Source organism: Pteropus alecto, unplaced genomic scaffold (assembly GCF_000325575.1).
Source record: "Pteropus alecto unplaced genomic scaffold, ASM32557v1 scaffold71, whole genome shotgun sequence".
Classification (NCBI taxonomy): Eukaryota; Metazoa; Chordata; class Mammalia; order Chiroptera; family Pteropodidae; genus Pteropus; species Pteropus alecto.
The window spans coordinates 11836193-11859432 of record NW_006433024.1 but is presented as its reverse complement, the minus strand read 5'-3'; the positions used below and the strand labels follow the sequence as shown (position 1 = coordinate 11859432).

The 23240-nt window shown below is 45.3% G+C and overlaps 1 protein-coding gene across 2 annotated transcripts in view; it reads left to right on the top strand.

The window, feature by feature from the left end:
- The window catches only part of PAMR1 (peptidase domain containing associated with muscle regeneration 1), a 141381-nt gene that overhangs the window by 62244 nt on the left and 55897 nt on the right, over positions 1 to 23240 (top strand). The window contains exon 1 of one of the 2 annotated variants that reach the window (XM_006908033.3): positions 15493 to 15801. The exons of the other annotated variant lie outside the window; for it this stretch is intronic. Coding sequence (XP_006908095.1) covers positions 15729 to 15801 — 73 coding nt within the window. The 5' untranslated portion in view covers positions 15493 to 15728. Of the gene's footprint in view, positions 1 to 15492; positions 15802 to 23240 lie in introns of those variants that run through there. 2 annotated transcript variants of the gene reach the window in all.

The window sequence follows — 23240 nt, the reverse complement described above, 5'->3', positions numbered from 1 at the left end:
TAGGAAAAGTGACTGGGAGCACCCTTGCGTGGACATTGCCATTGAACTAGCATCCGCAGCAGCTCGGAGGCCACATAGTGCACTCTTAGGGGCTTTAAATGTAGGCAGCATGGGTGAGTGGCGTGGGAGAAGAGAAAAATCCAGTGACCGCAATGGATGCATTGTGTCTATGGGAATCGACTGGTTTGTGAGCATCTGAGAGACACCTCCAGGGGACAGCAGGATACAAGAGGCTGAGATCTCATGGGGCACTGATAACTGCTAAGATCCTATGGAAGAAAGCCAATGACGTGTGGAAATGTCTTTAATAGGTGACCTGTTTTTAGCCATAGGTCAGGAAGACTTGAGAAACTCAGATTTGTATAGAATAAACCACCAAAGTTAGGCTGAGAGAAACCTTAGAGATTATAGAGTCCAGCCCTTCACTTTACTGGAGAGGAAGCAAAACCTAGAGAGGCAAGCAAGTTTTCCATGGACAGACAGCTAACATGGAGGTCTGATTTCCACCTCTCTGTCTCTTGGTACCTAACGGAGTTTAGGCAACTTACATATGTCACTGATATTTACTTAACACTACACCGAGACTTGGAGGGGTGGACTGATGCTAAGAGGCTAGCAGGCTAGCAGGCCTCTAGGTTGGGTGGCTCCTGGAAGGAAAGAAGAAAGCGAGCATGCCCAAAATGTCTCCCCAATGTCTCCCTAACTGCTTACATTTAGGGCTGCATTCCACTGGACTGCACAACCTGAACTCAGGACTGCCCTCTCTCAAGGTCATTCCTTCGGTCTGAAGTATTGTGCTTAGCAAAGATGCTTTTATTAGAGGAATTGGGCCCCGTGAGTGAGCATGGGAGATGGTTTGGAGAAGAGAGCAGAAGGTCTGCAGCACAGAGATGGTCAGAGATGAGGCCTGGGAGGGGAGGTGCATGGTGATGCCAAGAAAGTGAGCAGATGCTAAAATGAGGATGGGGTGGAAGTAGGGGACAATGACAAAAGGAGCCAGTTCGTATTTTAACCAGAGGCCCCTAACGCATTTCCCATGCCCACTCCAGGCAGGATTCCCTGGGTTTCAAGTGGTCAGATGTGCATCAGCCATGTGCTGAAAACTCCCCATTTCGCTGGTTAGGTGATGTTCCAATCTGACCTAAGGCTTAGGTTCCTGAGCCTTACTCTGCTGCACATAATGAAGGGGTAAGAGGAGAGGAGAGGGGAAAACGAAAGGAAGGGACGGGGAAAGAGAGAATGGGAGTGGGAAGAGGAGGAGAACAGAGGAGGGGGAGATGTACAGAGAGACACACAGAGAGAAAGAGCAGGCGTGGGCCATAAACTGTTTCCAGGGTGTGGGGAACCACAGACACCCACCCTCAAAACCTCCTGGGGCCACTGTTTAATAGAATCCAGCCGTCTGGCTGCAGGTGGGCCTCTCACCTGTTTCACATTTGAGCTCCTTGCCTCTGGAAACCGGAATGATTAATGGGTCCCTCTGGGCTCGCGGCCAGACAGCCACCCCTCACCCATCACATGCCGGGTGACCCCAAGGTCTCCTTCTTCTTGCACATGATCCAGCAGGTGGATCTGAATTTCTAATGACTGCAGACACCTGTGTTTCCCTGAGGCGCTCACCGTGGTGATGGAGAACAGACCCAGGCCGTACCCAGGAGAAAGAGTGCAGAGGGGGAAATGTGAGAGACAGACTTGTTGGAGGCATGAAATACCACCAAAAGTGTGGACCCTGTTAGATTTCATCAACTGTTTACATGTCCCCGGCTGCATTCCACTGGTCACCTGCCCAGAAACACAAATGGAAACACAAACCTTAAATGAGATCAGATTTTCCAATGAAATATGATAAGAAAAAAAGGATCTAGAGCCAAATCGCAGGTAAATGCACTCAGTCCACCAGAGGGACCTTTGTGAGCAGCCAGTGTCAGTGTGGCCCTGGTCCAGCCTGACTTCTGATTGCCCTGAGGCCCTGGGAGGCCCACTGTGAAGGAAAAGGGGGAACGTAGTTTTGCAGAGTCCAAGGGAGGCATGGGTAGACTTGGATTTATTGGGGGGGGGGGGCCCTGCCAGATCCCTCCCAACTTCTAACTCCTTTGGAGAGTAGCATACTTCTGGTTACAATTCTGTTGCAGCTCATGGAAACTCAAGGTTAAGTTTGAGGCCCTGGGTCAAGCTAGCAGTGCAGAGGGAAGAGAAGACTTTGTTACAAGTCCTAAATTGCTCAAGATGCAAGGGCAATTCATGCTCACCTCCAAGCTGCTTAGCAAAGAGTAACCCCTTCATTCCCAGGAAGCGTGGTTTGAAAACCCACCCGATCAAGTCAGGGTAAGTCAGTGGTGCCAGCTCTCAAGGGCCAGAAGTCTCCTACTTCTTCTGCTGCTTAAGGGGAAAAGTGGTCTCTGTTAAAACTCTTCATGACTTTCTTTTTCAGAGCCTATTAAAAGAACTTTCTCCTCTATCAGGAGTCCAGCCTATGACCTTAGAGGAGGCAACTTCTGCTCCTTTAAACCCTTATGCCTCAAACTATAGCACATAGACCAGTATCATTCGCATCATTGGGATCACTGGCATCTTTGGGTTCTTGTTAGAAATGCAAAATCTCAGGTCCCTATCCCAGTCCTACTGGATCAGAATAGCACCACATCAGGGGCTCAGCATCGGGCCTTGTCGCGTGCGGGTTATTCAGAGGTGGCAGTTGTTAGATTGGCTTTAGTAAGCAGCAGTCCAGGCTATTGTATTGTGTAACCTTTATTTCTGCTAGCATGGCCTTCTTGTTTGTGTGCTCATCATGCCAGGTGTGGGTAGCTGATGACAAATACTGGCTAATGTCAACTGGCTGAGTCATTTTTGTCTACTTGGGCATTCCATGGCAGATGTTTTCTTGTCCACCATGATCATGTTTTTTGTTCATACTGGGTGTCCACTGCCAAACCACATGCCTCTACTCCAGCCCTCGTTGTCTCCACTCATTTAGTCTTTTTCATTTCAGGCTCCCGATCAGCCAGTGAGGCCATTTGCTACTGTCTGTGAGTCTATATAAATTCTCACTTCGGGCCACTTTTCCTTCCACACAATGCAGATGACTTGGTGTATCACTCAAAGCTCCACGAATTGGAAGGACTTTCTCTTAGCTCTGTCATTCAAGTCTACTCTGTAATACTCCCACTATTGATTTCCAGCTTGCACTTACATTCAGCTAATTGTATTGATAACCCCCCTAACCATCTGGCCATACGTGCAAGCTGAGAGAGGGGCACTGGGCAACCATGGAGTATGGCATGGGAGTCTGGAGTTCCTGCTCGTGAAGCTTGATTATGCCCTCTGGTCCTGACTGGAATCCTTTCTGGATATACCACTTCCATCTCAGAATGGTCTGCTCTGGCCCTTTGCAACTTTATGACTTAGAAGGTCTGATAGAATTCGGGTCACGATGGGCAGTTGTATATTCATGGTCACTTGATACCCCAGAGTCAAACATCCCATGTCCGTGAAGGCCCAGTAACACTCTTGGGTATGTTCCTCAAAAAGAAAATGCTGCAAATGACTGGCCTTGGTCTAGCACCCCAGGGCCCCATGTTGTGATTCTCCCACTAGGACTCACCGTGAGATCCTTACTGCATCTTTTCCCACCACTGACACCGCCACCAGATGGTCTGCTGGATCATATGCTCCAAGTGGCAGAGCTACTTGTACCATGGCCCGGACTGACTGCAGATCCCTTTCTTGCTCCAGGCCCCAGGCAGAGCTGGCTACCTTTCAGATTTCCTGGCATGTGGGCTGGAATAGTATTGCTAGATGTGGAATGTGTTTCCTCTAAGACCCAACGCAAAGAGTCCTGACAGACATCATATTTCATTCTTCATCTAAGGGATGAAGAATTCAGCAACTTGTTTTCTACTTTGGATAGTATTCCTCAGCATGCCCTTGCTCTCTGGAGCCCTGAAAACTTTAGCAATGTGCCAGGTCCCTGCATCTTCGTAGGGTTTATCTTCTACCATCTGAAATGAGTTGCTTTACCGAGGCCTCCTGTGTGCTAGCCATCTCTTACTCTTCCTGCTCTGCCACTGATGTAATGAATCAATGTGAATTTTTGCAGTACGTCCAGATGGTACAGATTTCTTCTGACTATATCGTGACAGCAGTAGAATTACCATAGACCTAAGACAGTACTGTACATTATCTTCCACGCCACGTGAATATAAATTGTTTCTGACTCTATTCTCTGATTGGGATGGAAAAGAACGTGTTGCTTGCATACTGTTTACCTGGGTCCATGTTAATCTGCTTCAGCAAAGATACGATGAGTGTCAACACAGCCATACTAGAACTGCTTCCTGGTTGAGTATGTTTTTATCTACAGTCATTCTACATTATCCATCTGGTTTCTTCAGGGGCCTGACCAGTGAATTAGATTGAGATATGGAGATATGAAAAAGACCACCACCACTACCTCATTAAGATCCTTAGTGGCACTAATCTCCACCTTCCCCCAGGAATGTAATTTTATTTTTTGATTCACCACCTTGGGAAGGGGAAAGGCAGTTTCAGAAGCTTTTACTTGGCCTTTCTATTATGATGGGCCAAGGATCTCATGAAGGAGTTCAACAGCTGAGTTTGTCAATCCCAATTATATATTTGGAGACCAGGAAAATGATCACTGGATGGGTCCATGGACTCAATGGACCCCGCTGTAAGCTGGCATGTGGCCAGGACTCAATTTATTAACTTGCTTTCATATGCCTCTAACAGGTGGCCATGGTGTTATTTCAGGTCTCCACGTATTGATGTCTTTTTAGACTTTGTGTCCAACAACCCTCATAATGTATGGGTATTTCTCTTTCCTCAGTCCAAAATCATCTGAATAAGTATTTGTAGGTCTTTTTAGGGAAATATGAAGAGATTCATTGTGATGTATACTTGCCATGGTGTTGCCGTATCCTTTTGGGGATCCATCCCACCTCTGTAGCTGACAAGGCATAGGTATGAAAACTGGCTCAGGTCTGGGAATTGACCAAGGTTCATGATTTACTGTCGGGGTTACCACCCTCAGATCCTACTCATCCATTCTTGCCTTTTTTTGATTGTATATATTAAGCGGCACGCTCCTTGTCTACCTGTTTATTTTGTCTCTAGGGATGCTGTGTTCTACTAACCATCTTCACAACACCTTGTGGGTTAAGCCCCCTTGGTTGATCCTTCAATGTTGGTGGTTATGAAAGTATCGTAGGGCCCCCTTCTTTATGGCACTTAAACACCGTCACCTGGACTCTGTTGCTTCAAGGCCTCATCATGCCCCTTGCTACTTGTAGCCCAAGAGCTGTGGTGTATTTCCTTTAGTCAACCCTAGCCTGTGGAGGAAAGCCACCACCGAATGTCTCAGTGATGCCAATAGCCGTCCCATCAGCACATTCCTGATGGCCTGGCTGAGTAGTGTGTTCTTTGCGTCCTTCCATGGGACAAAATCTCTGATGGATGTTATGTCCTCACATACTATGTCTGATCTAGCATGACTACTTCCCTGAGCCATGTAGTCCCACCATCTCTGGCATCTCAGGCATTACCACTTTGGTCATTGTGGGCTATTGCTTTCTCCAGGTTTCTAATAGTTACCTAGTAGCCAATTTGCTCATACCCATGTCCCTGAATGTTACTCCCAAGAAGGTAACTCTTGCCTATCCATTCTTAGGTTCTGTACTCCTTGATCAAGCAACCTCAGAATCCAATTCCGGCTCCTGCTGGTACATGCTATCTAATTCTTGCAACTCTCATTGGGTTTGCCTCTTTCTTTCCTTATCAGACGCATCACTTCCTAAACTTGGATTATGCTGGGATGTAGTCCTAGTTATGGATTTAACCCCAGCATATATGGCAGCCAGGACAAATCGGGGGGAAAGATCTGAGAATACCTGTTCTCTTGCAATAGAGAGGCCCATGCTGTATCTTCCCACAGGGGAGAGTTCTAGTTCTTAGTAGAGACAGGTGAGCAGTCTCTGTAGGCATGGAGGATTGAGGAAAGTCAGTGGAACCACAGTCTTTGGGGCATCCATTCAGGTGATTCAAGCTCATGTTTGGGAGTTCAAGTTTTTTCAGCCAGGGCACTGATTTTAGCATAGTGACCTGCCTTGACTGAGCATTCTACTCTCTTTGAAGCCTGGTGACTATAACTATCAGAACCCGAGTTTGCTGCTCCACTGTGTCCACTTTCCTTCTGCAGGAGCAACCAGAGAGGACCATTGGCACACTTAGTTTTTAAGTCTGTTAATTGCCCTTAGTTTGTCATTATCCCTCTGTAGGACATCAGTTTAACTTAGTAACCAGCTGTTTCCACTGTCCTTAAGTGTATTGTTTCTCCATAATGTTCGAAGGCCTAAATCATCATACCAGCCAAGGCATTCCCCTCCACCAGGATGTTCTTTTAAGAACCACCTATGAAAATTTTAGCACTTGAGTTGCCACTTTGTTGTGGGAATGATCTGTACCCTCAATGCCATTTGAGATGGGGCCTTCTTTACCAGCTGTGTGGTGAGCGAATCAGAACCCAAACTCCATCTTCCCACATCTTCTTTCTGATCATTCCTGGCACCAGTTGTGTTGGTTGGTTCCTCTAAGAAGCAGATACCAAGCAGAGTTAAAAAGACAAGACATAATTATTGGTGGTAAAGCCTATGAAAGATGAAAGAGAGAGGGGTCAGGAGTAGGCAGGGAGGGCCTTCAGACCGCTGTGCACATCTGACACTGAAAAGTGGGGTGGGGGACGGGGGACAAAGGAGGATTGAGTAAGAGGATTGAGTAGGAGAGCCTCAGACTGGTGCAGTGTTCAGAACTTCTTGGTCATCACGGTAGGGAGCTCTAGTGCAAACATTACCTATAGAGAAGTCCTCCACTGGGTAGAAATGGCCAGGTCCCCATTCTTTCACTAATTGGGAATAACGTGGCTTCATTTCAAATGCCGGGACTAGGTCATTTCTGGGTCGGCTTTGGAGGGTTCACACATATCCTGAAACTGTAAGCCAAAATCAGTATGTGTGTGGTTTTTGTTTCTAAGACCCATAGCCTTAGATTCTCAAAGAATTCCCTGATGCCCGAAGGTAATGTGACACTGACATGAAGCTTCACTTGATCTTCCCAGCATTTTCTCCTGGCCTCTTTCATTTTCCTTCTGTTTTGGGAGGTGTTTATGTACTCGGTGCCAGCTGCACTGGCCTTCTTTGTGTTCCTCGGGACCACCAAGCTCATTCCCAGGCCTTCGCGTTAGCTATTCCCTCTGCCTGGAATGCCCTTTCCTGAGAGGCTCCCATGGCATTTTACTTCAGGTCTCAGCTTAAATGTCACCTTCTCAGAGAGGCCTTCCCTGATTCCACAAACTGAAGTACCTTCCTCCATCCCTCTCTAGCATACTTCTCTTCATTTTTAGCATAGCTCTCTCACCGTCTGATCTTTCCTTATCCGTTTGTTTAGTATAGGCCTTTGCCCACTCGTATGTAAGCTCCACGAAAACAAGAATCATTCTGTCGTATTCACCATGCTACCTGATCGCCTAGCATGTGACCGACACATAGGAGACACTCGAAACATTTTCTTAAAGAATAAATGTGTGTCTTCTTTACTAGAAAATATTTTCCTATGTGCCCCCCTCTTACATTTCCCTGTAGCTACTTCTTTATAGCTATAAAATATTGATATAATTATAAACAATCCATACATACAAAACTTCCAGACAATAACAGATACCTATGTACTCACCTCAGAGATAAACAGATATTAACATTTTGCTTCAGTTGCTTCAGATTTCTCCTTTGCTTATTTTATATTTTAGCTAAAATTTTTTGTCCCATATTTTGTGACATCCTTCCCTTTCAGCGGGAACTGCTACTTAGAAGGTAGTATATGTCATTCCTACAAATATTTTAATAGTTTAATGATACATGTTTGTCTTCATAAACAACATATGATGTTTTTTATGTCCTGAAATTTTGTATAAATGCATACATCCTGTACATAGCTTTTGTAATCTGAACCTGGGGATTTAACACTAATGCGGAGCCACAGAATTAACTCTGGAGCCACGCTACCTGTAGACTTATTGCTATACAAGACAATAAAATTCTTTATTGCTTAAGCCACAGGAATCGAATCTGTTGTTATGTTACAGCTGAAAGCCTCTTCCCTGCGATAGTAGCATTTCTCATTCGGGGCAACAGGAAACAATTCAAGGGCCAGAGATGGGATTAGATTTATGCCTCGGACTCGGCTCTCTGTGACCGTGTCTTGCATCCAACAGAGTGGAGAGAAGTGGCTGGATGTGACAGGCACTGAGGAGGTAAAAAGGGTGGAATCAGTGATTATGTCGCTGGCCAGAAGTTTTTGTTTGGCTGCAGGTTTACTAGGGTACAGACAGTTTTAATGTTTTTAACCCAGATTGCCCAATTCAGAAAACTTTTATATTAGCAATTTATTGCAGTGTAACAAATTTAGCAGCTTAAAACAACACAGTTTATCATCTCATCCAGTTTCTGCGGGGCAGGAATCTGGGAGCAGCTGAGCTGTCTGGCTCGGCTGGGGAACTCACATGAGGTTGCAGTCAAGTGGCTGGCTGGGGCCGCAGACATTGGAAGGGCTGGAGAATCTGCTTTCAGGCTCATCTTTGGGAGGTTTCTATGTGAGACTCTCCATAGGACATCTCACACAACATGGCAGCTGGCTTCTCCCAGAGTGAGTGATCTGAGAGAGAATGACTGGGTAGGGGGGGATCCTCTAGCACACTGCAGTGTACCCCCAACATCCACATGGTCATTAACTGGGAGCCATCTCTGACTGCTCTCTCACTGCCACAATCACTGAGCCCACCCTTTTTTCCTCCTCGGTGCCTGTCACATCCAGCCACTTCTCTCCACTCTGTTGGATGCAAGACACGGTCACAGAGAGCCGAGTCCGAGGCATAAATCTGATCCAGTCGCTGACCCTCAAATTGTTTCCCACTGCCCTTAGAATACCGTTCATGGTTTGCAAGGCCTGCCTGCATCTCCGGCCTCATTACATGGCTCTCCTCATCACTGTCCTCTACTCTCCCTCCCCTGTTTTTTCTTTTAGGTCTGAAGTTCAATGTCACCTCCTAAGGGAAGCTTTTCTGATCCTTAGACGACATTGCCCCCTTCCCCCATTACATGCTTCCAGAATGTTCTGTCCTCACTTATGTTGCTCACCACATTTGCTCAATGTCTTATTGCTATCTGGTCTGTAAATCCACAAGGTGAGGGACACACAGGTGTTGTTTACAGCCACACTCCAAGGAGCTGTCTGGCATATAGTAGACATGCAGTAAAATTGTATTGACTAAATGAATGAATAATTTTTACTTTTCTCCTTTAGTACATGGAAGGGAGTTCCATAGAAGGAGACCAGTTGCTTTATATACAAATCCTATTTATCCCAGTGAACAGGTGGCAAGATTGAACTAGACAGTCAACACAAGGCAGGGTACTTTTTGGGTCCTGTGATACACACGCTCTTCTTAATCAAATTTTAGTCAAGCTTCTCTGAGCCTTTTTTTCAAGTAGGCCCTATCCTTGGGCCTTGTTCTCAAGAGCAAAATCCTGCTGTCAGTTTAGTGAGAATCTTCCATCATTGATGTCTGATTACCCTTGATATCTGATCAAATTCTTCATCCCCCTCCCCTCTAGGTGATATCTGATCACCCTGGCCTGCCATCAGCAAGAATCCTATCAAATCCATTTAGCTGGAATGCACCCCCCTGCCCCCCCCACCCCCCACGCTTATCCCTGATGTTTTTCCTCTTAGTAATTTTCTACCCACTGACCCACGCCCTAGTCCTTGGCTATAAATTTCCACTTTTTCCTGTTGTATTCAGAATTGAGCCCAATTTCATTCTCTTCTGCAATACTCCATTGCAGTGGTCCCTTGAATAAAGTATCAGAACAGTTTCTTCTTTAACACCTGGACAGGGTCTGCTCAGGACAGACCTCTCAATTTGTCTTCAACAAATGCACACTTTCCCTAGACCTCCAACTAGAAGAATGAATTTGCAAGGCAATATATTTTTCAGATGTGCATTTGCTTCAAGTCAATCTATATTTAAGTTAAGCACATAACCTAACTGACATCACCAGACCTGAGGAAAATGGTACCTATTAAGTTTAATTTCAGTTAAATTGCTGAAGGGAGAATTTTTGGAAAACTCTAAAATTAGATATTCATTGATAGTTATAATAACAGTCAACACTGACTGAGCTGCCATTATGTATGCCAGATTCATTTTAATCCAAGGTAACTATTACCTCCTTTTTACCGATCAAGAAACTGAGGCTCAGAGGGGCCATCATATGTGCTCAAGTTCACACAGCGAGTAGGTAGTGAAGCCTTGATCCACCCTGGGGGTCTGTTGACCGTTGCATTTTTGTTTGTGCCACTGTACCCTGTTGTCTTCTCTTGGAGTTTTTCTACTTTTTGTTACCTTGGCTCAACTGCATGTAACTCTTAAGCCACATGGATTGTGGTCATTTCTTTTGCCAGTGTTTTTTGTAATGCTTTGAAGTTCAGTTGCATAGCTGACAACATTTTTATTAAATCAAAGTTTATAAATATACACATGGAAGTCAAGGGTTGGTTTCCCCAAGTGATTCAGGAGCGCATTGACTATGAAAGAGGGAGGCTCACTGGCTTTCAGCAATTTGCATGAAGAATGACATAGAGCAAGAAGAATGTGGCCAGAGAAAGAACCACAGACACACCTACCCTCTTGCCTGACTCTCAGTAGAAAGACAGTGGAGCTGAGCCAGACCTTAAGGCAGAACATTATTGCTTATTGTGTAGGTGAACAGCCGGTATTTATTAGACCTGGTGACTTCCACAGTGGGGCCAGTTATAGCAGGCTCCGGTGGAAGGACCCTTGGTCTTTTCTACAGACCTACTGTTCTCCATCTCTGACCCTGGTTAACCTGAACTTTGTGTTTTGTGCAGCTGATGGAAACCAAAATTAATTACAAGCAATCTAGGATGCCTCTCTCAGGTTTGCAGACCAATTTCTCCCCCATTTCTTTCCACTCATTACATTACATGGTTGCTACTCAGCTGTTGATCTACAGAAGTTAATAGCTTGGGGAGCTGTTGGCATTCATAGCACAGCCTTCTCTGCTGTTTCTTTCTGTGTATTCACATACAGCCCGCCTTCCTGGTGGTACAGGTTTTGTTAGAGTGCCTCTTTCTTCCAGGAGAAAATTAGTGGGTATTGTGACTTGTGATTAAATGGGTGGCCCAACTCCATCTACTACAGCCCATTGTGGATTTCTGAGTACTGATTTTAACTAGATAATTCTTAATTCCAAGTATTACTCCCTAATTCCCAGCATGGCGCTTTGCCATTTTTACCCACAGCCTTTCTAGTGATTTCTTCCTCCCGGAAGTGGGTGTAGAAGGTAAGGACAGGAGGGAGAGATAACTAATAAAAACAGCCAACATTTACTCAGTGCATAGTATATTTTAGGCACTGTTGGAGCTTTTTATTCCAACCCTATGGGGGTAGGTACCATTATTCTTCCCACTTAACATATGAGAAAACTAAGGCCATCATAGGTGAAATAACCTGCCCAGATGGATGCAGGTATTAAGTGATCCAGCTGGATTCAACACTAAGCAATGTGATCCAGAGCAAGTGCTCTTAAGGCAGAAATAGAAAAAAGGGAGGAGGGGGTCCTCCAAATATTCATTGTGCAGTTTATCCCCAGATTCAACGATTGTTTATACTAAACCACTTTCCCCAAATCCATCAAATATCTGGGCAGTTTTTCGGTGTCAACTTATGAATATCAATGATTCTTAAAAAAAAAAGTCGAGAGTTTGCAGATCCCCTTGAGACTTTGAAGATGGCTATGGCTCCTTCTTACTCAAAAAAAAAAAAAAAAAAGTATGCATAATTTTTGCATATAATACCCAGAGGTTCAAAGCCTCTCAAAACTCCCTCCCAGTAGACTTCGTGAAACCCAGGTAAAGATCTCCTGATTTAGAAGAACACTAAAATTTACCAGTATGAAAATTTGAGTTGACCGTAATGGGGAGAGAATAAGTTAAAGTCATGTAGGAAAATCGAAATTTGTGTAGGGCTGTATGGTCTCAGGCCAACTACTTACCTTTTCTCTGTCAAAGTCATAGTAGCTTCCCTTTTCCCCTGCCAGCCAGGTTTATTATAAAGTTCAACAAAGTGCTATCTGTTCACTGCTTTGAGGTCCCCGGAGAAATATGTCTCACTTCTTTTTGAGAATTCCTTTCCAGGTTCCAAAGCCCTAGGAAATTTGCAAACCCAAATTAGTGACAACAAACTAGCAGAGACCAATTACTCCTGTGAGGGCCTGTGTCCAGGCGCGTAAGCCTGGAGAAGCAAACGCTTGACACCAGGGACGTCCTTGGGGAGCAGTCAGCTAGGTTCATCACCAGGGCCCCACCCCATTGGAAGTATAATTGCCGTAGGGATGAGGATGCTGGGTATCAACTCAGGGAGGTTGCGTGTGTTGGGGGGAGAGGAGGTGAGAGAAGAAAGTGGTACTGTCAGCTGATGGGAGAAACAGACTCCTGAGAGGCTCTAATACCCCCAGTTATTTAGAAACTAAGTTACCTCCTCCCCACTCCCATCACCAAAGGACGGGGCTTGTTGACCAGCGACAAAGTAAACCTCTGCTCCTCTAACCTCTGCCCTCCACTGCTTAGATATGCTGCCCTTTGGTATTTTCCCCCACTTTTAAGGCTACTCTTGGTGCTTGTTTTAAACAAATTTCTCCTGGATAGGGAAGTTGAGGGTGAGGAAGAAGGCTCATACCATGGGGTCAGTCTCAGACTGATGATACAGATAATGATTAATATTTGTTGAGTATTTAGTATGAGCTAGACCCTATGTTAAGGGCCTTATGTACATAATCTCATCAGATTCTTTCAACGGTCTGTAATCGCTTTGATTACTATTTTCCTTTTACAGATGAGAAAACAGATTCAGAGAGTGAGTTAGCTTGCTTATCGTCCGTCAGTCAGAAAGTCACAGATCAAGGATTTGAACCAAGGTCTCTGAGTCCTTTCTTCCAGTCACTTCACTGTGGTGGGCCCAGGAGCAGGGCTGGGATTAGGAATTTCTCTTCCAGAGGAGCACCTGTGTCAGGCTCCTGCCCATCCGGTCTGTGGCTGGCCCCGGGCCGTCTACCTTCCCCAAGTGTCTCTCATCACCTTTCCCTTCATTCCCATTGCTTACTCTTTACTCTAAGCCTTTGTCTATAGTTCCGGTTCTCTCTATACCAGTCTTGGCCTCTTTCATCCCTCAGTCTGGATACCAGGGCAAATTTTTTTCCCTAGAACTTTGCTTTGGGCCCAGCATCCCCTGTTCCTAAACTGTCATTGCCCCTCACCCCCCATTAACTGCAGAATAAAATCCAATCACCTTGGCCACATTCTTCCTCTTTTCCTGCTCTCTGCCACACCCAAACTACACATATTATCTATCCCGTTGGGTTGGCTTTTGTTCATACATAGATCGTTGCCATGGATCCTTTGGGGAAAAGAATAAATATAAATTGTGATATAAACATGTAAATACTCATAGTTTCCTAGTGGCACTGGCGAAAATCGATCTTTCCTTCTAGAAAATTCTCCCCATGCCCTCCATGGATTGAAATTGTACCTCTCTCTCAGACTCCAGATTAAGCTTCCCCAGCTCACAGAAACCTTCCTCTGCCCCAGGCCTGAACAGTCACTTCTTCCAACTTTGGTTCTTCATCTGATTGTACAAACTGGGGACCAAGCCTGGAGCCCCAGCTCTTCCCTGAGTTAGACCTGGGTGTGAGTCCTGCTCTGCCACTTCAGCCGAGTGACCTTGAGCAAGTCACTTAGTCTCTCAGTCTTGGTTTTTGCATTCACACTATGAGGACAATACCATCTATTATACATGGCGACTATAATGGTTAAATAAAATGCCGTACATACAGCATCCTAAAACTCAGTAGAGCCTGAGGGCTAAGACCATAGCCTCTGCACCCAAGCTGCCTGGGCCGGAACCTTGGCTCTGACATTTGCTCACTGTGACCTTGGATGAACTATTACCCTCTCAATGATTCAGTTTCTCTAGCTTTAAGATGGAGATGATAGGTTTATTGTGAGGAATAAATGAGTTAATACATACAAGGTGTCAACATAAGAAAAGTCCAAACCTGTAGAGAATTTTTATGAGTTTATTTGAGCCAAACTGATGACAATTGCCGGAAAGCGGAATCTCAACGAATTGAGAAAATGCTCTGGAGAATGGCAGTTTTGCATTAGAATCAAAAGAGGAGATGTAGGGAGGGTTCCATGAAATCCATTGGTGGTAGATTAAGGGGGTGGGAGAAAGCAAAGTGGGGAGACCTCTGGGGTTGGATAAAAAGTAAACCAGAGAGACAGACTTCCTTTTCCATTGATGGGTACAGGGTAGTTAATAATTAACATTTACAGCATAAAGATGGTTTTTGAGGACAAGATAACAGTGAGGGGTTCTGTGGTCTCCTGCTGGTGGAGATGCCCGAGGGGTCTGGAAAATATTAACATTTCAGAGGTAAGTTATCTTAGAAGCCAAAAGACAATAGGCTCACTTAAGGTAACGATTGACCTTTGCAAAAGAAGCTACAACACTAGGATGTGAACACCTGCCAGGACCCGCTGTTAGAGATTTTTATGTTCTGACCATCCTAGGTGGTTACTTTCAATCTCTGAGTCTGTATGGCCCGCCTTGCAGTCCTCCCCTGAGCTTGTCAGGTTTAGTATGTGGCCCCTTCTTCATCCACAAAGGTACCTAAATACCTGGGGCAGAGGAATTGGTAAAAAAAATGTCAACAGTTAGTCTTCTAAAGCATCCTTTCTCCTCACTTCAAATGTCACTTGTTATCTCTGTTCCTAGACTGCAGGCCCTCACAACGAAGGCAGTGTCCTGTGTGTTCTTTTATTCCCGAGCCCAGAACCGTGCCTGGCATGAGGGCGGGAGCTGTTGATGCTGCTGACCTCACCTGATAGGCATCATGGGGAGATGAAGTTCCCTGCAGCCTGTGGATGCAGAAGATAAAGTTACCAAACTGTGAACACGTGGAGCAAACGCCCAGGGGAGGGAGAGTTTAGGCAGAAAGAGGGCTTGGGGAGAGAGGTGGAAAGGGGAGGAGAGTTGGCTCCCTTTCTCCTCCCATCATGGGTTCCATCCCGGCAAGGCCACTGCTGACCAGCATGGGAGCTCCCATCCCCTGCCACAGGGAGTGGAGGGGAGGAGGGGTGCGGCTTGGGGATGGGTGGGTAGGAAAATGTATTTGGGGCTTCGGGCCTCACCTGAGCCGCTCCACAGCCCCACCTACCTCTGCCCCATCCAGCCATCCAGGGGCCTGCCAGCCGCGCCCCTCCTCCAACCTGGCCAGGTAGCCCAGCCTGACCAGGGCTGGCCTTCCTGCCCCAGGGCATGCTTTCCACCCACACTCGGAGCCTCCCTGCATGGCCACGCCTCCCCAGGCCCCGCAAGGGTTAAGGCAGCAGAGAGAGGTTTGGGCTGACGTCGCTCTCGCTGAAGGTGGTTCCCTCAGATGAGGATGAGAGAGCCTGGCGAGCTGAAACCCGAGCTCTTGCTCAGCTGGGGCTTGGGGAGGTCCCTGTAAGAGCTGCCTGCCCGCCGGCCTCCCTCGGTCCCTCCCCAGCAGTCACTCACGGCACCCGCTGCGGGAACGATGGAGCTGGACTGGTGGCCGCAGTTGGCGCTCACTTTCCTGCAGCTCTTGCTCATCTCATCCTTGCCAAGAGGTACTGTGAGTAGCAGCTTTCAGGGCCCCCTTGTAGCGAGGTATCTCCCTCCTGGGGGCTGGGGAGTCCCAAGAGTTGGTGCTGTGGGTGTGGGGGGTGGGTGGGGGTGCTGCTTCTAGTCATACTCTTGAGGACTTGGTTGGTGGTGCTGGAGTGCCTGCTGCCCTGCCTGAGAATGTGACATGGTTTTGTCACCTCAACTTGTGGGGCTGAACTGCTTCAGAGAGGGGTACCAGCACCAGTTTTGTTATTTTATTTTAACGTTTAGCTTTTTAAGGAATAAAATTACCTCCAGGCATCTATCCAGTCTGAGTTACCCACTCTGACTTGGAAAAGCTAAGTTTCCACTGGAAAGAGCCCCGCTCAGAGGTAGGTGGGAAGGAGAAATGAATTGAGAGCAAGGCTTGCAGCACGGGTTGTTCCTCCTCCCGGCTCTTGGTTGATGGGATCTTATAGTCACATCCCTTCAGAACCGATCCCTGCATGGGAGATTTACTCACTCAGCATATGCACACTTCCTTCCTGATAATGAGAAAGAAGAAAAAACCGAGGTTAAAAGTGCACGTTGTTTCTGGGGATGCACAGTGTTTGTTTAGAAAGAGCTCTGGCTTCTGTGTTTTTCACATGTCATTTTCTGAGCCACAAACCCATGTCAAATGGGCTCCTGGGGCAAATGAGCTGAAACCAGACACAGAGCTTCAGGGAGCCGCTTGACCCATCTGAGGGCAGAAGCAAGGGACTGGCAGGCTTGTTTTGTACTTGCTCACTGGCTGGCAGGAAAACTGGGACTTCCTAGGAGCTTCTGTCCTTCTGTGGCTCGAGGGAGAAAGTATCAGGAGGTAAGAGCAGGCTGAAGTGTGCAGAAACTACGAAACAGGGTAGCATTTCAAAGGAGCAGGGAGTTTGTGAGCTTTTGCTGCTTCCCTTCTGTGCCGGCTACCTGTCACTTGTGCTAGTTACTGTCATCTGGGCTCTAGAGATGGAAAGGTGGGTGCTCCATGGCTGCGACTAGCTGGCAAGTTCCCTGAGAATGAAACGGGTTAAGTCGGGTGGTGAGGATGCTAAATGCAATAGGCTACTGTCTAGTAGGGGAACTCCAGCATCATCCCTTCGTGATGAACAAAAAGCCAAGAAGTATGGGGAAAAAAAAACAAACCATTTGGTCAGTATTTTCTTCTTATCTGTATAGCCTGCCTGTCCCAGGTGAAATCTTCCTTGATGATTTACTCTCAAACTGGAGAGTATTTCATTTGAATTTTGTCTCATCTGGAGCAGCCCACAGACAATAATGAAGAAAGAAGGGACCCATGAAGGGTCTGATAACCCATGAACGCAGATTCTTGGCCTGGGAGACGGCGACAACTTTGCATGAAGATGCCTCCCTGCTCTATCTCTGTGTTTTGGAGCCAAACCTCGGGGCGTGGTGGCCCCAGCCCAACTCTACAGAAGCCCAGTCCTTCCCAGAGCTCCAGGGCTCAGATGACTGGTGTCCTCATGGCTGCACAAACAGTCCCCTGCTTTTTTTTTATAATGTGGCAGGTGAGATAGCTCAAACTCATAAAAGTTAAAAAAAAAAAAAAAAGCTCAGCTGCCCCGTTTTCCTTGCCCAGGATCTGAAAAACCCATTTGTTTCTGACCTGAGAATCTCTTTTACCTTCTGCTATGGAAAAGCTTCAGGCAGGGTAAGTGGTTTCTTGGCAGCCAAGCTACTGACCGAACGTCAGAACAACTTCCTGTGTCCAGCGAGGGTATTTCAGTTGCTGAGGGATCACATTTTGAGGGAAGACGGAGGAATAGCATGGGGAAGGAAAATGTTTCTCTAAGTAGTGAGTCCACTCCCTGCTGGAATCTAAATCTGGCCCTGTCAAGAGAAGCTTGAAAGCGTATCTCCTCTAATTGCTTTTCTAAAATGAGCATTTAATGAAACATAAACATCTACTGGGATGGCACAGGAGGTCTTTGTTGCTCATCGGCACGGGACACATGTTGGAGGATGAGAATCCAAACATTAGGCCAAGCGATAACCCAACATAAACAGCATGTGAGAGAGAAACTCAACTCCACTGACTTCACCAAATAGCAGTAGCTCTGCCAGCAGGATTCTGCCCAAGAGGAAAAACTCATTTAAAATATGTGACTCTGGGGAATGAAACCTTAATATGGATAACTTCGCAAGTGTTGCTTCCAACAGACATTAGCTTGTGGGGAATGAACATAGAGGCAGTGGGGGAAGATAATTTGAAGCACAGATATTCAGTGGGCAGGAGAGGGAGCTGAGGAGGGGAATGTGGAAAGAAAGCAAAGGGAAAGGAGTGGCAAGAAAAAAATTAGATGTTGGTTTCTAATGGGATGTGTTAGCAAATTCCAAGGAGAGAGCTATGCAAATTGGGCCTTCTTGGCAGGGGTGGATTTTTGTGGGGACCGTAAAGAGGGTGTTCCCTTGATATATACTCTTGCAAACTCCTGGCTTCTCCAGCAGGAAAATAATTTAATGGTGGGATCATGGATTTTTGGAGCTTGGAGTGACTTTAGAGACCATTTAGTTTGAGTACCTCAAATTCAGAGGACAATGAGTTAAAACACCTGTGAAAATTTATGCTGTGCCGAGTCTTTGAGCCAAATGTTTTACATGCATTCTTATCCTCCCCATTTTACAGATGAAGTTCAGAGAGGCTCTGTGACCTGTTCAAGGATACACAGGCATGGTTCCTCAAAAAATTAAACATTCGATCCAGCAATTTCACTTCCGGATATATACACAAAAGAAACAAAAGCAGAGACTCTAACAGATATTTGTAAGCCAGTGTCCATAGCAACATTATTCCCAGTAGCTGAAAGGTAGAAACTGAAAACGTCCATCCATGTATAAATAAAATATGGTATGTACATGCAATGGAATATTATTCAGTCTTAAAAAGGAAGCAAATTCTGACATGTGATATAACATGAATGAACCTTGATGACGTTATTCTAACTGAAATTAGCCAGTCACAAAAGGCCAACACTATATGATTTCACTTATAATGGGGTACCTAGAGTAGTCAAATATATAGAGACAGAAAGTAGAATAGTTGCCAGGGGGAGGGGAGAACAGGGAGTTAGTGTTTAATGGGCATAGAGCTTCAGTTTGGGATAATGGAAAAGGTGGAGACGGATGGTGGTGATAGTTGCACAAGCCACTGAACTGTACACTTAAAAGTGATTAAAATGGTAAATTTTATGTTATTTATATATGGCTACAATAGTAATAAAAAAGAATACACAGGCTGCTTAGTGGAGCCCGGGGTGAGCCCAGACTGTCCTAAGCTCAAACTTGCCTGGCACAGGCTGACTTCACCTCACCATCTAATATATTGCTTGATTATGCTAACGCACATCTAATCTTGGCAGGGCTTCGGGACACACGAGGTGGGAGGGGCGTAGTCCTTGCTTGCTCCGGTTTTGGTGGCACCCTTGCTCTCTTGGCTGGATGTGGCAAAGAGGGGACACTGTAGAGCTGAAGGTCTGCATACTGGCTGTCTTTAGGCCAAAAGGCCTACAGAAATACTTAGTAAGACACAGTGCTTACCATTGTTTTGAACTTGAATGTTTTGAGGCAGTCTGGGTCTTCTCTATGGCCTGACATTCCACTTTCTCAACCCACATGTGTGTTACTGGCTTGTCCCTACTGGAATTCGAAGTTTTGACCTCCATTCCTGAGATGGGGCAGAAAGTAAGAATGAGAGAGAGAGAAGGTGGAAGGCTAGGTGCTGAATTGGGAGAAACACAAATGAGTAAAGCCCTTAAGGACTGAATAGATGACAGAACTTTTAAAACAGGAACATGAATATATTTTAACTTGCGTGTTTCATGGAATATAATCTCACCTCTGTCTATGACTTCCAGCTCTTTGGTAAAATATTTTACTCTCACGAATGCCTTTGGGACTGAGCTTTTGGTGCAAACTGAGGATGAGGCTGGGTGTTATGTTTGGTTCAGTGAGCTCTGGACAAAGCACCCTTGGACATGGTTGCTCAGAAGCAGAGATAATCTAGAACATGTAAGTCCCTTGGAAATATCCAGAAGTCTTAGAGAGAGCTTTGGAATGCCACCAGCATGGACTGTGGGTTTGACCTAAACTTATTTACATCTGGGTAACACTGGCTAGACAGAAATTGCTGAGATAATGATGTCTGTGGGACCTGATGACTGCCCTTAAATTATTTCCATCCACTCCACTGGGGATGGCCAATCCTGATGCAAAATAAAATAAAATTAAAATAAGTAAAATAAATAAAATAAAATAAAATAAAATAAAAACTACCTGCCTCCTCTGAGACCATCTCTAGAAGATGTATTTTATTTGGGTGTGTGCAAATTTGGAAAAGTGCCATTTCAGTGATAAATGAGGGAAGGTTGTACCCCACTCTCCCTACATGTGGGAGGACCTATCACCCTCACTCTGTGGATAACTGAAAGTCATAAGAGCCCAGATCTCTCTTCTCTTATTTTAAAGGGGAGGGAAATGCAGTGTTTACAGTTTCTAGTTCCTGAATTCTAGGGCAGAGGACTCAGGCCAACCAGACCTTTGAAAGCTACCAGATCAGTGGTAAAAAGTCTATCAGATTCTAAGCCTGGTCTATATTTAAGGAATACTGTTTGTCAGTCATCATAAGACCTGGGCCAAAGCATTAAGTTTACAGTGGAGAGAAAGAAGTAAAAATGTAGGTGAAACCAAACCTCACACCTGTAAGCAAAACCACTGAAGGAAGGCAGAGACTTTGAGTTGGCCAGAGATATTCTATTAATCAGTAGAACTCACTACTACTCCCTGCCCCACTCTATTCATTTATCTTGGTTGCAATTATTGGTGAGATGGACACAGAGCTTATGAAGTTTGAGAGTGGAGTCAGAAGGGGCAGGTAGTAGGTTGAGAGTGGAGTAGGTTGGGGTTGGTTGCACATAAAATTCTTCAGCTATTATGAAGAATCAGAAACACCAATAGGTAGAAGCTTCTTTGAAGGGACCTGATCTGAAATAATTTACTGAGTTTGTGATAAATACCAGGCACTCTCCTATGTGCTTTACGTGTGTCAGTTTAGTCCTCACAGCAAACGTAGGGGGTAAGGAGTAGTGTTATGATCCTTAGTTCACACAGGTAGGAACTGAGGCGGGGAGAGGTTCAGTACTTGTCCAGGTCACATAGCTGGACATCGTGTTTTGAACCCAGACAGTCTGACTTCATAATATATGCCCTGAAAAATTGCACGGCACTGCCATAGTAAGCAGTGGGTCCAGCGGGGGTAAATCTGCTGGCTGTATTTTGGCCAAGTAATAAGAGATTATGGTGTTAGTAAAGAAATCTAGTTATCTCTTGGACAATCCAATTGCTCAAAATGGGGCGAGTCATATACTCACTGCTATGGAGGCAGAGGGGAAGTGGGAGAAAGGAGAGAGGCATCAACACTCCAGGGTCACAGAGAGAGAGAGAGAGAGAGATCAACCCATGGAACCCAAGAAGAGCTGTTCCCTAAAGGAAGTGGATGCTAAGCAGACCAAAAATCCAACCAGTTTCTGAGATAGCTGTTCGCAGGATCATATCTCTCTTATTAGATGTGGGAAGTGAGGATTTCTTTGTCTCATGGTCAACTTTTTAAATTTAAATCAAGTCTATTTGCTGAGGGACAGAATTAAGGATGATACATGTTTCAAGTCTGGCCCTGACACTATGTAGCTCTGCTCTTTTATGTATTTATTCTGTCAAGATCATCAGTGTGTAAACTCTTAGGCGATGGAACAGGAGGAGTAGTCCCAGAATCAGTAAGGGGAAGAAGTTTTTTCTTCTTTTTCGGCATAACACAGTTGATGGATATTGCAGGGGATGGAGATGTGATCCCTTTCTGTTAATACTAAGATGGGTTTTAACCAGTTCATTTCAACTTTGAATGAAGATCATCTGTCCACCAGACACTCATGTCCTGGGTCTTATATCAAGTTAAGAGAAGTGTCCCCCTTGGCCGAGCAGCAAACAAAGACACCTATTTCTGTTACCCTTCTGCCTCTGCCTATTCCTGCAGTGCGGGCATCTTCATCACTACTCTCTGAGGTTCTGGCTTTCTCAGAGGGTTGAATTAGTGGTTTGGCAGCGATTATCTGTGCAAGTAGATGTCTGGTCAGTTGATTTGGCGAATGGAAAACCAAAGCTGTTGCTGCCAGAACAGAGTGAGGACCATATTCAGGCAACTTTAGTTTATGAAGAGACACAGCATTTGTCCTCATAAGATGAATTCATGATCTATTTAAAAAGGTTCTTTTTCCAGACAGTTTAATGGAAGGCCACTGGATGGAAGGGGGATGTTGACATGGTTCACACTTTAAATCCAATGAATTGTTTGAGGAGCTAAAGTATCAGCGTTTTTCAAACCCAGTTCCATGTCCATTTACTTCATAGGATTCCTTTGAAGATGATCAGTTAATGCCCCATATCATGGGATCCCACCTCAAGAGTACACCAGTAGAGCACACCTGAGATATCCCGAGGCAACTTGCCTGAGCTTAGCTTCTAGCTGGTAACATCTACTCCCATATTTTCAAATATAGCCTTGGCTCATCCGGATGCAAGCAGAAGGGAGGACTTGCTGATGTAAAGAATCTTCGTTGCAGGACTCCTTGTCTGACTTTCTGCCTCCCAGTGGGTAGCTGACCACTTGCTTCTAAATGGTGTTCAACCTCCCTTCTGTGCAAGTCTGGCTCCCCTGGCCAACTCATTGGTAGAACAAGTGAGCATCCAAGTCTTTATGAAAATGAGATACAAACTGCAGTAAACAAAAATATTCAGCAGTAATGGACCCAATAGATTCCCTGTACTGCAAAATAGAGACTCTAAAAGGTCACAGCAAGAGACATTTCTAACATCAGTCTTTGTCACAAATACTTTACCCTGGGAATCACACATGCCTCACATGTCCACATTTATGTATGTATTCTGCGAATTTTATCAGGCACCTACCAGGTGCCAGGCATGATCCCAGGTGCTGAGATGCAATGATGAGTCAGACGAAGTCCTTTTAAGGCAGTTGCCGCCTGTTGAGAGAGCCTGTGGTCTAGCCTGGAATTTCTCAAAGTAGGCTTCATGGAATACAATCCTGGTTGATATTCAGCAAAGATAAGCAAACAAACCTAGGCTGTTAAGACGATATAAGTCTGGGAGATGTGGAGATTAACTATGTACAAAATATATTACAGACTCTAAAAAGACCTATAATAAAGTCGTTATTAACATTTTACAAAAGTTTTTGGCCACGGAACCTTTTTTCATGTAATACCTTATACCATCCATTAATGTTCCATGGACTACAGTTTGGAAAATGTTGGTCTCTTGTCCATAATAAATAAAACATCAAAGAATATCCCACTGTTACAGAGGATAGGTTAAAAAAGGGAATTCGAAAATCTGCAAA